Here is a 13,903-nt window from a genome sequence, read left to right on the forward strand (position 1 = left end):
ACCGCTTGACCACATACCAAAAGGAACTCACACTCTTCAAGAGAGTCCATTCTATCTTCAGATAGTTCAGATTATTAGAAGTACTTCCTCGTATTAAGCTCCCACTGAGCCAAAAATGTGTCTTTCCTTGTTGCTTGAACCTGTTGGTCCTAGTTCTACCACCTGGAAACAAACAGAAAAGTCTAATCTCTTTCCTACATGCTCATTTTTCAAAAGATCCATCATGTTCCTCATGTTTGTCCCTAAGCTCTTTCTTCTCCAGGCTGAGCAACTGTTCGTCCTATATGTGTTCTCCGTTGTATGGGATTTCAAGTACCTCTATTAATCAGGACACTCTGTCCTAAAAGCTTTACTTACTTAAATGTTCTTCTTTGTTTCCCCCCTATACCCAGACATACTCTTCCAGATGTGAAAAAATCAGCCCAAGAAAAACAGAACTAATAATGTCTTTTATTATAAATATAGAACTTCTATTCAGGAAAATCACATTTATCTTTTAGGAAGACCAAACCTATGCTTAGTCACTCTCATGCTGAAAATTATATAATAATTAATTTATAATGAAATTTAAATGACAAAGAGTATTTAAGTTTTACAAGTGAATTTCAGGCATCAGTAGTTGGAATGGAAAGGAGGTGGGGAGAATTCATGAATTCCCATAGTTCTTCAAAGCAGATTCTGCTTTACTTCCTATATACAAATGCTAGTACTATTCATTAGGTCGAAAATAGTGGGCAAAATAAGACCACATCAGGGGATCATTTAATTCCTTTCTTCCTCTTCATAAAATCCATAATCTTAACAAATATTTGTGTCCTGGTTACATACACATGTGTGCACACCCACATGCTGCGGAGCGGCTGGGCCCTTGAGCCATGGCCGCTGAGCCTGCGCGTCTGGAGCCTGTGCTCCGCAACGGGAGAGGCCACAGCTGTGGGAGGCCCGCGTGCTGCAAAAAAAAAAAAAAAAAAAAAAAAGAGGTCACCATGTTGGATTGGGTGGCACAGTGGGTTAATCTGAATAAATTCTTAACGTTATTGTTCCAGAAGCTCAGCTAGAAGCAGAACCCAAATAAGGGAGATGGAGTGAAGTTTGATGGGTCAATCAGAGAAGCTCCAGCTTTCTCTAGGATATTAAATGTATATCCTAAAATAGGAACACGTTGAGTCCTGCCTTTATCTGTAGCCACTTATGGGTTCACCAGGGAAACTGATTATCTCAGAAAATGATGCAGAATATTCTCTTCTGTTGAAATATTTTCAGGTTTAAATGAGGGTATAGCATATATATATGTAAAGATTCCAGGACAGACAAATATAAAATTTTGAATCTTAAATTTTAATGAGAAGTAAGTGGTGACTTTTTATAAAACTTATCAAAAGCATATGGCACTCATTCTTTTTTTTCCTAAAAGTGTCTGAATATGTAACCATGAGTCCCTCAATATTGGCAACAATAGCTGTCCCATGCCCTGTGAGATTGCATATCAGCAGGGGAGTTTGACATTTCTTCTGTCAGCAGCGTATGTCCCTGTAATTAGCCCTCCCTGACCTCCTTCCATCTCCACCAAGGAAGTTAAAAAAATTATGACTAATTCAGGACAGAGCTGGGAGCCCTAGTTCCACAGCCATAGAGTTTGTTAGTTCCCCTGTGTTAGTAAACCTAAAATTGAGGTTTTCATCTCCTGGTTAGCCTCAGAAGTTTCAGTCTAGTGGGCTTAGGTATAGCACTAACCTCATTTGGTGATCACAGGGAGGAAATGCAAGACGGTAGACAGCTTGAGGCTACTACCAACCACACAACTGGAAAAATAAATTCAAGATTCCTTAGATTAAGGAGGGCTGACTTTAGCTTTAAGGTACAACTCATGATTATGTTTAGCAACTTACCTAAGGGGTTCCAGTCTCAGTATCATTTATTCCTCTTCTGAATGTCATAGTAGATATCATAATCTCTTCACTTTAGAATTAAAACAAAGGAAGATTTCACAACTGATGTGCTACATTGAAATTGGGAATACTTTAAGATTAGTTGCTTCATCCATAAACAAGAGCACAATCACCTGTTTCCTAATTCCCTTACTTATATAAATCTTTTTATTTCTCCAATAGGTTGTTCGGTTTTTACAAGGGAATTCTGCCACCCATCTTGGCTGAAACACCAAAAAGAGCAGTGAAGGTAAACATTGTATGCCTTCCCACCAACTGAAAATAGACTGTAGTAAGAGCTTCAGCATCAACACATCCCACCACAAATGATGGGACATTAATGGAAATTAAACATAAAATACTAAAACTTCTAAAATTTTTAAAAATCTTAAATTTTTTAAATTGTAACAATTTTTATCATAATTAGACTTGGTCAGTCTCTCAAATATTGCTATGTTGATTTGTGGATTATTTTTTTCCAGGTAAAGGCATTCCCTTCTAATGGGGAAATTATACAAAAAGCACAGTGGTGAATGAAATTCATGTAATCAAACCACAGCAGCCACAAAAGAGCTTGGACTTTTTCTCAAGGCAATTCATAACTTTGCCTTTGGAGCAATAATTATTAAAGAAAGAGAGAGGGAGAGGAGAGGAGAGAGGCGAGGTAGAAAAGCCTTTCTCCTTAAATCATTCTCATTTTATGAACAGAGCACACTAAGACATTATATTTCTTTGTGTATGATTCTCATATAGCACATTTATTTGGTGTGCTAACTTCATTTTTCCCCCTGGTCTCCTCTGTTAAAATTCTCTATTCTGGTTTTCACAAAATCATTACTTCCACTACACTCATTTCCATTCTTTTTTTTTTTAACATCTTTATTGGAGTATAATTGCTTTACAATGGTGTGTCAGTTTCTGCTGTATAACAAAGTGATTCAGCAATATGTACACATATTATCTCCTCCCTCTTGCGTCTCCCTCCTACCCTCCCTATCCCGCCCCTCTAGGTGGTCACCGAGCTGATCTCCCTGTGCTATGCGGCTTCTGCATAATCTTATAACTATGGACATTTATGTACTACCTGCTGGTTCAGTATCTGGATAAGAACATGGAGATCTAGCAGGACCTCTGGGGAGAAAGAACTAAATCTGATCGTGCTTTTATAAGTTCTTTCAGACAAAAGTCCTGATCCCAGTGGCTCTGACTGGCATTGCCCCTCCCCCCACACCACTGACATCACCAAATATGGCTTTGTCTTTCCATAATAAGGATAACATAAACTTAGACTGAAAGACTTCCTTTCCAGCTAATGACATAAAGTTTTTTTCACATACATTACTCAATTTGTGTTCCCAACATTCCTGAAAGGTAAGAAAAACAGCTTATATACTTATATCAGTTAATTAAGAGGGTGACTGAGTTAAAAATTATGATTAAAAAAACCCAACATATATACACAGACACCAGACTTTTACATCCTGTGAAAATGGTGATTTAATAGGATTTAATTCAGGTCTAGAATTCAGAAAGCAAAGCTTTAAAACATGCTTTCTCTGTAAATTCATCCTCTTCGTTGCCATAGCTTTTGTGATTTTATATTATTACTTCAATACAAATTTCATTATAAGGATCTGAATCAAAAAAAAAGAAAAGGATCTGAATCGCAATAGAGAATCTGGAAAAAGTTCACCAAAGTACACAAGAGGGCTGAGTTGAATTATGAAATGGCTTCACTTGATAAAAGATTGCCCAAGTAAACAAACAGAGCATAGTTCCTGTTCAAAAGGAAAGTCACTTTGTCTCCATGGAATTATATATTCATTTGTTCAGAGTTTTACGTGTATAAATAAAGTAAACTATAATTAGTTTTTCATGGAATATTTTTTCTTAATACTGTATGTTGGAGACAATTTAAACTTCAAGAAGATTAAGGTTTATCAATGTTGAACAGTCTTTTACGGAAGAAAAAAAAACTTGAGCTTTACAAAACTGAATTAGTCTCTACTTAAAAAAAAGCAATGCTCCCTGCCAGAACAATGGTTAACAGATGAACTTCTGGGCAACTGGATATGGTGTATGTGTCCCAGACATGTTGTTTCAAGTAGATTTTACCTTAAAATTATTGAGACATATGGTAAGTACGTTGGCTTTTTAAGTATAACTTCGAGTTTAGTGTATCTTTGCCAGATGGATAGCACTTGTTTTTCAGCACAATTTATGAAAACACTCATTTTATAGATACTTTATCTTAGTATTTGTGAGGAAAATGATCATCTGATTGCAACAGTTTCATACATCATAAACTGCTTCATTGTATGTCATCAAAGTTTACTTTGAAAAAATATTCAGAGACCATAGATATATACACACACATACATACGTATATATGCTCTCTGAATATTATGTGTGTGTGTGTATATAAACAGACAATGTCTAGAAACAGATAATGTTGTTTTTTCTGTACTTTATTCTTTGAAATGAGATTCATCATTAAAATAATAAGATTCATTTATGCTAAATAAATGAAACTTCCCTTTTCACAAATGAAGACAGAATTAGTATTGTAGTTAGCAAAAAGAAATGAAGACCTCAGAAAGAGACCAGCTGTTTACTCAGGGATGGCAGGAACAATGTGCCAGGTTCCAGGATCTAGTCTTGAGCTTCACAGGTCCAGAAACACCATTATTCCATGGTCAGATTCTCAAGGACTGCTTAATGCTAACCAAACTCATGAAAGATTATATTGATATACTGTGAAGTCTATTTGTTCACCACTGTATTTCCAGCCAAGATGAAGTCACAGGGACCAGATTTTCTCTCCTGCCTGAAACAGCAAGAACAGAAAATGAACAACATATATGAAACCACAATTTTTAAGACACTGGACATAAGACAAGGAGGGAGAGTCATACCTGAGATGGAAAACAAATGAGATGAGCCCTGTGGATTGCCCCAGGTCACTGGCTTGAGAGAGTTTCCAGGGACACACAGGAGAAATCCAGTTGACTCCCTCAACCAGTGGACTCCCTGGGTTGAGAAGGAGCTGAGAGGCCAGGGAGGGCAAGGCACCTAGAGCTCCCAGGCCATAGCACCAGAGAAGGAGAGAGCTGCACAGAGAGAGACACCTAAGGTCTGCAGAGGGATGTCTCAAGTATTCAGCTGACCTGAGCACATATGAGGAAACAAGCAAGGCCTGGAAACAGCTGTCCGAAGGATTCAAGGGATCAGTGCTGGGCAGTCATGCGGGGCTGGGAACAGTGTCTGTTCCCACCAGCCAAACTGGGAGGCCTCAAAATGCACAGGGTGGAAGAGACCTTCAAGATGGCGGAAGAGTAAGACATGGAATTGACCTTCTTCCCCACAAATGCATCAGAAATACATCTACACGTGGAACAAGTCCTACAGAACACCTACTGAACGCTGGCAGAAGACCTCAGACTTCCCAAAAGGCAAGAAACTCCCCACATACCTTGGTAGGGCAAAAGAAAAAAGAATAAACAGAGACAAAAGGATAGGGACGGGACCTGCACCAGTGTGAGGGAGCTGTGAAGGAGGAAAGGTTTCCACACACTAGGAAGCCCCTTCGCTGGCGGAGACAGGGAGTGGCGAGGGGGAAGCTTCGGAGCCACGGAGGAGATCGCAGCAACAGGGGTGCGGAGGGCAAAGCGGAGAGATTCCCGCACAGAGGATTGGTGCCGACCAGCACTCACCAGCCCGAGAGGCTTGTTTGCTCAACCGCCAGGATGGGTGGGGGCTGGGAGCTCAGACTCGGGCTTCGGAGGTCGGATCCCAGGGAGAGGACTGGGGTTGGCTGCATGAGCACATTGTGAAGGGGACTAGTGCACCACAGCTAGCCAGGAGGGAGTCTGGGAAAAGTCTAGACTTGCCTAAGAGGCAAGAGACCATTGTTTCAGGGTGCGCGAGGAGAGGGGATTCAAAACACCACCTAAACGAGCTCCAGAGATGGGCGTGGGCTGTGGCTATCAGCGTGGACCCCAGAGACGGGCATGAGATGCTAAGGCTGCTGCTGCAGCCACCAAGAAGCCTGTGTACAAGCACAGGTCACTGTCCACACCTCACCTCCCGGGAGCCTGTGTAGCGCTCCACTGCCAGGGTCCCGTGATCCAGGGACGACTTCCCCAGGAGAACACACGGCACGCCTCAGGCTGCTGCAACGTCATGCCAGCCTCTACCGCTGCAGGCTCGCCCCACATTCCATACCCCTCCCTCCCCCTAGCCTGAGTGACCAAATCCCCCTAATCAGCTGCTACTTAACCCCATCCTGTCTAGGCAGGAACAGACGCCCTCAGGCGACCTACACACAGAGGTGGGGCCAATGCAAAGCTGAACCCCAGGAGCTGTGCAAATAAAGAAGAGAAAGGGAAATCTCTCCCAGCAGCCTCAGGAGCAGCAGATTAAATCTCCACAATCAACTTGATGTACCCTGAATCTGTGGAATACCTGAATAGACAACAAATCATCCCAAAATTGAGGCAGTGGACTTTGGGAGCAACGATATATATGTTTTTTTCCTTTTTGTCTTTTTGTGAGTGTGTATATGTATGCTTCATTGTGTGGTTTTGTCTGTATAGCTTTGCTTTTACCATTTGTCCTACGGTTCTGTCTGTCCGTGTTTTTTTGTTTTTGTTTTTTTTACTAAGTTTTTAGTGCTTGTTATCATTGGTGGATTTGTTTTTGGTTTGGTTGCTCTCTTCTTTCTTTTTTTTTCTTTTTTTATTGCTTTTTAATTTTTAATAATTATTTTTTATTTTAATAACTTTATTTTATTTTTTCTTTCTTTCTTTTTTTCTCCCTTTTCTTCTGAGCCGTGTGGCTGACAGGGTCTTGATGCTCCAGCTGGGTGTCAGGTCTGTGCCTCTGAGGTGGGGGAGCCGAGTTCAGGACATCGGTTCACCAGAGACCACCCGGCTCCACATAATATCAAACAGCGAAAGCTCTCCCAGAGATCTCCATCTCAGCGCTAAGACCCAGCTCCACTCAATGACCAGCAAGCGACAGTGCAGGACACCATATGACAAACAACTAGCAACACAGGAACACAACCCCACAAATTAGCAGAGAGGCTGCCTAAAATAATAATAAGGTCACAGGCATCCCAAAACACACCACTGGGCACAGTCCTGCCCACCAGAAAGACAAGGTCCAGCCTCATCCACCAGAACACAGGCACTAGTCCCCACCACCAGAAAGCCTACACAGCCCACTGAACCAACCTAAGCCACTGGGGACAGACACCAAAAACAACGGGAACTACAAACCTGCAGAAAAGGAGACCCCAAACACAGTAAGATAAGCAAAATGAGAAGACAGAGAGACACAGAGCAGATGAAGGAGCAAGGTAAAAACCCACCAGACCAACAAACGAGGAGGAAATGGGCAGTATACCTGAAAAAGAATTCAGAGTAATCATAGTAAAGATGATCCAAAATCTTGGAAATAGAATGGAGAAAGTATAAGAAACATTTACCAAGGACCTAGAAGAACTAAAGAGCAAACAAACAGTGATGAACAACACAATAAATGAAATTAAAAATTCTCTAGAAGGAATCAATAGCAGAATAACTGAGTCAGAAGAAGGGGTCAGTGACCTGGAAGATAAAATAGTGGAAATAATTACCACAGAGCAGAATAAAGAAAAAAGAATGAAAAGAATTGAGGACAGTCTCAGAGACCTCTGGGACAATATTAAATGCACCAACATTCGCATTATAGGTGTCCCAGAAGAATAAGAGAAAAAGAAAGGGACTGAGAAAATATTTGAAGAGATTATAGTTGAAAACTTCCCTAATATGGGAAAGGAAATAGTTAATCAAGTCCAGGAAACACAGAGAGTCCCATACAGGATAAATCCAAGGAGAAACATGCCAATACACATATTAATCAAACTATCAAAAATTAAATACAAAGGAAAAATATTAAAAGCAGCAAGGGAAAAGCAACAAATAACATACAAGGGAATCCCCATAAGGTTAACAGATGATCTTTCACCAGAAACTCTGCAAGTCAGAAGGGAGTGGCAGGACATGTTTAAAGTGATGAAAGGGAAAAACCTACAACCAAGATTACTCTACCCAGCAAGGATCTCATTCAGATTTGATGGAGAAATTAAAACCTTTACAGACAAGCAAAAGCTAAGAGAATTCAGCACCACCAAACCAGCTTTACAACAAATGCTAAAGTAACTTCTCTACGCAGGAAACACAAGAGAAGGAAAAGACCTACAATAGCAAACCCAAAACAATTAAGAAAATGGTAATAGGAACATACATATTGATAATTACCTTAAATGTAAATGGATTAAATGCTCCAGCCAAAAGACATAGGGTGGCTGAATGGGTAAAAAAACAAGACCCGTACATATGTTGTCTACAGAGACCGACTTCAGACCTAGGGACACATACAGACTGAAAGTGAGGGGATGGAAAAAGATATTCCATGCAAATGGAAATCAAAAGAAAGCTGGAGTAGCAATTCTCATATAAGACAAAATAGACTTTAAAATAAAGACTATTACAAGAGAGAAAGAAGGACACTACATAATGATCAAGGTATCAATCCAAGAAGAAGATATAACAATTGTAAATATTTATACACCCAACATAGGAACACCTCAATATATAAGGCAAATGCTAACAGCCGTAAAAGGGGAAATTGACATTAACACAATCATAGTAGGGGACTTTAACACCCCACTTTCACCAATGGACAGATCATCCAAAATGAAAATAAATAAGGAAACACAAGCTTTAAATGATACAATAACAAGATGCAATTAATTGATATATATAAGACATTCCATCCAAAAACAACAGAATACACTTTCTTCTCAAGTGCTCATGGGTCATTCTTCACGATAGATCATATCTTTGGTCATAAATTAAGCCTTGGTAAATTTTGGAAAATTGAAATTGTATCAAGTATCTTTTCTGACCACAGTGCTATGAGACTAGATAGCAATTACAGGAAAAAAATCTGTAAAAAATAAAAACACATTTAGGCTAAACAATACACTACTTTATAACCAAGAATCACTGAAGAAATCAAAGAGGAAATCAAAAAATACCTAGAAACAAATGACAATAAAACACGACAACCCAAAACCTATGGGATGCAGCAAAAGCAGTTCTAAGAGGGAAGTTTATAGCAATACAATCCTACCTCAAGAAACATCTCAGATAAACAACCTAACATTACACCTAAAGCAATTAAAGAAAGAAGAACAAAACCCCCAAAGTCAGTAGAAGGAAAGAAATCATAAATATCAGATCAGAAATAAATGAAAAAGAAATGAAGGAAACAATAGCAAAGATCAGTAAAACTAAAAGCTGGTTCTTTGAGAAAATAATCAAAATTGATAAACCATTAGCCAGACTCATCAAGAAAAAAACGGAGAAGACTCAAATCAGTAGAATTAGAAACGAAGAAGGAGAAATAACAACTGACACTGCAGAAATACAAAGGATCATGAGAGATTACTACAAGCAACTATATGCCAGTAAAATGGACAACCTGGAAGAAATGGACACATTCTTAGAAAAGCACAACGTTCTGAGACTGAAGCAGGAAGAAATAGAAAATATAAACAGACCAATCACAAGCACTGAAATTGAGACTGTGATTTAAAAATCTTCCAACAAACAAAAGCCCAGGACCACATGGCTTCACAGGCGAATTCTATCAAACATTCAGAGAAGAGCTAACACCTATCCTTCTCAAACTCTTCCAAAATATAGCAGAGGGAGGAACACTCCCAAACTCATTCTACGAGGCCACTGTCACCCTGATACCAAAACCAGACGAAGATGTCACAAAGAAAGAAAACTACAGGCCAATATCACTGATGAACATAGATGCAAAAATCCTCAACAAAATACTAGCAAACAGAATCCAACAGCACATTAAAAGGATCATACACCATGATCAAGTGGGGTTTATTCCAGGAATGCAAGGATTCTTCAATATATGCAAATCAAGCAATGTGATAAACCATATTAACAACTTAAAGGATTAAAAACCATATGATCATCTCAATAGATGCAGAGAAAGCTTTTGACAAAATTCAACACCCATTTATGATAAAAACCCTCCAGAAAGTAGGCATAGAGGGAACTTACCTCAACAAAATAAAGGCCATATATGACAAAGCCACAGCCAACATCATTCTCAATGGTGAAAAACTGAAACCATTTCCACTAAGTTCAGGAACAAGACAAGGTTGCCCACTCTCACCATTATTATTCAACATAGTTTTGGAAGTTTTAGCCACAGCAATCAGAGAAGAAAAAGAAATAAAAGGAATCCTAATTGGAAAAGAGGAAGTAAAGCTGTCACTGTTTGCAGATGACATGATACTATACATAGAGAATCCTAAAGATGCTGCCAGAAAATTTGTAGAGCTAATCAATGAATTTGGTAATGTAGCAGGATACAAAATTAATGCACAGAGATCTCTTGCATTCCTATACACTAATGATGAAAAATTTGAAAGAGAAATTAAGGAAACACTCCCATTCACCATTGCAAGAAAAAGCATAAAATATATGGGAATAAACCTACCTAAGGAGACAAAAGACTTGCATGCAGAAAACTATGACACTGATGAAAGATATTAAAGATGATACAAACAGATGGAGAGATATACCATGTTCTTGGATTGGAAGAATCAACATTGTGCAAATGACTGTACTATCCAAGGCAATCTACAGATTCAGTGCAATCCCTATCAAACTACCAATGGCATTTTTCACAGAACTAGAACAAAAAATTTCACAATTTGTATGGAAACACAAAAGATCCCGAATAGCCAAAGCAATCTTGAGAAAGAAAAATGGAGCTGGAGGAATCAGGCTCCCTAACTTCAGACTACACTACAAAGCTTCAGTAATCAAGACAATATGGTACTGGCACAAAAACAGAAATATATATCAATGGAACAGGATAGAAAGCCCAGAGATAATCCCACATACATATGGTCACCTTAATTTTGATAAAGGAGGCAAGAATATACAATGGAGAAAAGACAGCCTCTTCAATAAGTGATGCTGCGAAAACTGGACAGCTACATGTAAAAGAATGAAATTAGAACACTCCCTAACACCATAAACAAAAATAAACTCAAAATGGATTAAAGACCTAAGCTAGACACTATAAAACTCTTAGAGGAAAACATAGGCAGAACCCTCTGTGACGTAAATCACAGCAAGATCCTTTTTGACCCACCACCTATAGAAATGGAAATAAAAAGAAAAATAAACAAATGGGACCTAATGAAACTTAAAAGCTTTTGCACAGCAAAGGAAACCATAAATAAGACAAAAAGACATTCCTCAGAATGGGAGAAAATATTTACAAATGAAGCAACTGACAAAGGATTAATCTCCAAAATTTACAAGCAGCTCATGCACCTCAATATCAAAAATACAAACAACCCAATCTAAAAATGGGCAGAAGACCTAAATACACATTTCTCCAAAGAAGATACACAGCTTGCCAAGTAACACATGAAAGGATGCTCAACATCACTAATCATTAGAGAAATGCAAATCAAAACTACAATGAGGTATCACCTCACACCAGTCAGAATGGCCATCATGAAAAAATCTACAAACAATAAATACTGGAGAGGGTGTAGAGAAAAGGGAACCCTCTTGTACTCTTGGTGGGAATGTAAATTAATAAAGCCATTATGGGGAACAGTATGGAGGATCCTTAAAAAACTAAAAATAGGACTACCATATGACCCAACAATCCCACTACTGGGCATATACCCTGAGAAAACCATAATTCAAAAAGAGTCATGTACCAGAATGTTCATTGCAGCTCTATTTACAATAGCCAGGACATGGAAGCAACCAAGTGTCCATCAACAGATGAATGGATAAAGAAGATGTGGCACATATATACAATGGAATATTACTCAGCCATAAAAAGAAACGAAATTGAGTTATTTCTAGTGAGATGGATGGATCTAGAGTCTGTCATACAGAGTGAAGTAAGTCAGAAAGAGAAAAACAAATACCATATGCTAATACATATATATGGAATCTCAAAGAAAAAAAAGGGTTATGAAGAATCTAGGGGCAGGACAGGGATAAAGATGCAGACGTAGAGAATGGACTTGAGGACACGGGGAAGGGGAAGGGGAAGCTGGGATGAAGTGAGAGAGTTGCATGGACTTATATATACTACCAAGTGTAAACTAGATAGCTAGTGGGAAGCAGCCACATAGCACAGGGAGATCAGCTCAGTTCTTTGTGACCACCTATAGGGATGGGATAGGGAGAGTGGGAAGGAGACGCAAGAGGGAGGGGATATGGGGATATATATATATATACGTATAGCTGATTCACTTTGTTATAAAGCTGAAACTAACACCCCGTTGTAAAGCAATTATACTCCAATAAAGATATTTTAAAAAATTGTAATGCAAAAAAAAAAAAAAGAAAAGAAATGCACAGGGTATTGAGAGGTGTACCCAGAAGGTGTTTGCCTCTGTATTGCGGAATAGTTAACCCTAGTCTGAGCACTGCTCAGGTCCCGCTTGTTAAAAGTAAGACCCAAATGGGCTTCCCTGGTGGCGCAGTGGTTGAGAGTCCGCCTGCCGATGCAGGGGACACGGGTTCGTGCCCCGGTCCGGGAAGATCCCACATGCCGCGGAGCGGCTGGGCCCGTGAGCCATGGCCGCTGAGCCTGCGCTCCGGAGCCTGTGCTCCGCAACGGGAGAGGCCACAACAGTGAGAGGCCCGCGTACAGAAAAAAAAAAAAAAAAAAGTAAGACCCAAATGGATCAAACTGTTTCCACGTAATTTAACTGCCTCCCAGAATAGACGATCTGGGAGGTCAGCTTAGTGATCAGACTGCTTAGTGAGCGTGATGAAAGCAAAGGGGAAAGTGCCGTCCGGAGGGCTGGGTCACCCAGGCAAACTGTACCCACCTCCCCTGCCGAAGCACAACTTGACACTTCTCCAGGGACCACACGGCCTGTCCCCGAGGTCCAGCCCCTTTCCTGGGATAAATCCAACCAGACTACCAATTTCAAGATTCCACTTTATAGGTTATATATAACATATTAATTTGGATTCAAGATTTTATATTCAAGGTTCCCAAAGCCTTGACTGACTACGAATGTTTTCAAACCTCTTAAGTCACACATTTGCATGACTCTGGGTAGGTGACATTATTACACGTTGACCCTCCTAATTTCATCCTTAGAGTGTAACCTCATGTCTTATGTGATAGGGTACCTTTATCACATCTCTGCACTAACTAGTGTTGTGGATGAGAAATAGTAAGAAATATCATGAAGGAAGTAAAAGAGTAGTGCTCTATAGAAAGGAATTAAAGTAACAACTAATCTACTAGTTCTTAAGAATATAGTTGTAGTACAATGACTTCTAAGCTTTGCACATGGGAGGCATCCAGTAAATATTTGTTGAATGAATGAATATTTTTATTTAATATTGGTTTCAAACTATGACATTATGTTATTTACTATTATTGAAAATCCATTTTAAAAGATTTTAATATTTCCTTTCTTGAGATAATATTTTATTTTATATTCAGTAAATTAGACTTTGGTTGCAAAGGTAGAAATTAAAACAAGGTTTTTTATTTTTAGTTTGAAGCACTATTTGCTTATTAGAATATGTAATATATATTGTTCACTACTTTTCTTTAATATTTATTTATTTATTTGGTTGCTCTGGGTGTTAGTTTCAGCAGGCGGGCTCCTTAGTTGCACCTCACGGGCTCCTCAGTTGTGGCATGCGAACTCCTAGTTGTAGCATGCATGTGGGATCTAGCTCCCAGACCAGGGATCGAACCCAGGCCCCCTGCATTGGGAGCGCAGCGTCTTATCCACTGCGCCACCAGGGGAGTCCCTGTTCATTACTTTTGAATTTAATACATTAGCAACTTATCTCTGATCTGTGAGGCTTCTTTATTTGTAGGAA

At 39.3% G+C, this 13,903-nt stretch overlaps 1 protein-coding gene across 9 annotated transcripts in view; it reads left to right on the plus strand.

Moving 5' to 3' along the window:
• The window catches only part of SLC25A21 (solute carrier family 25 member 21), a 533,965-nt gene that overhangs the window by 454,352 nt on the left and 65,710 nt on the right, over positions 1-13,903 (plus strand). For 8 of the 9 annotated variants that reach the window (XM_079912920.1, XM_079912921.1, XM_079912926.1 and 5 more), the window contains one exon: positions 2,112-2,178. The exons of the other annotated variant lie outside the window; for it this stretch is intronic. In XM_079912920.1, coding sequence (XP_079769046.1) covers positions 2,112-2,178 — 67 coding nt within the window. The remainder of the gene's footprint in view (positions 1-2,111; positions 2,179-13,903) is intronic. 9 annotated transcript variants of the gene reach the window in all.

The sequence above is a fragment of the Stenella coeruleoalba genome (assembly GCF_951394435.1).
Source record: "Stenella coeruleoalba genome assembly, chromosome: 2".
NCBI lineage: Eukaryota > Metazoa > Chordata > Mammalia > Artiodactyla > Delphinidae > Stenella > Stenella coeruleoalba.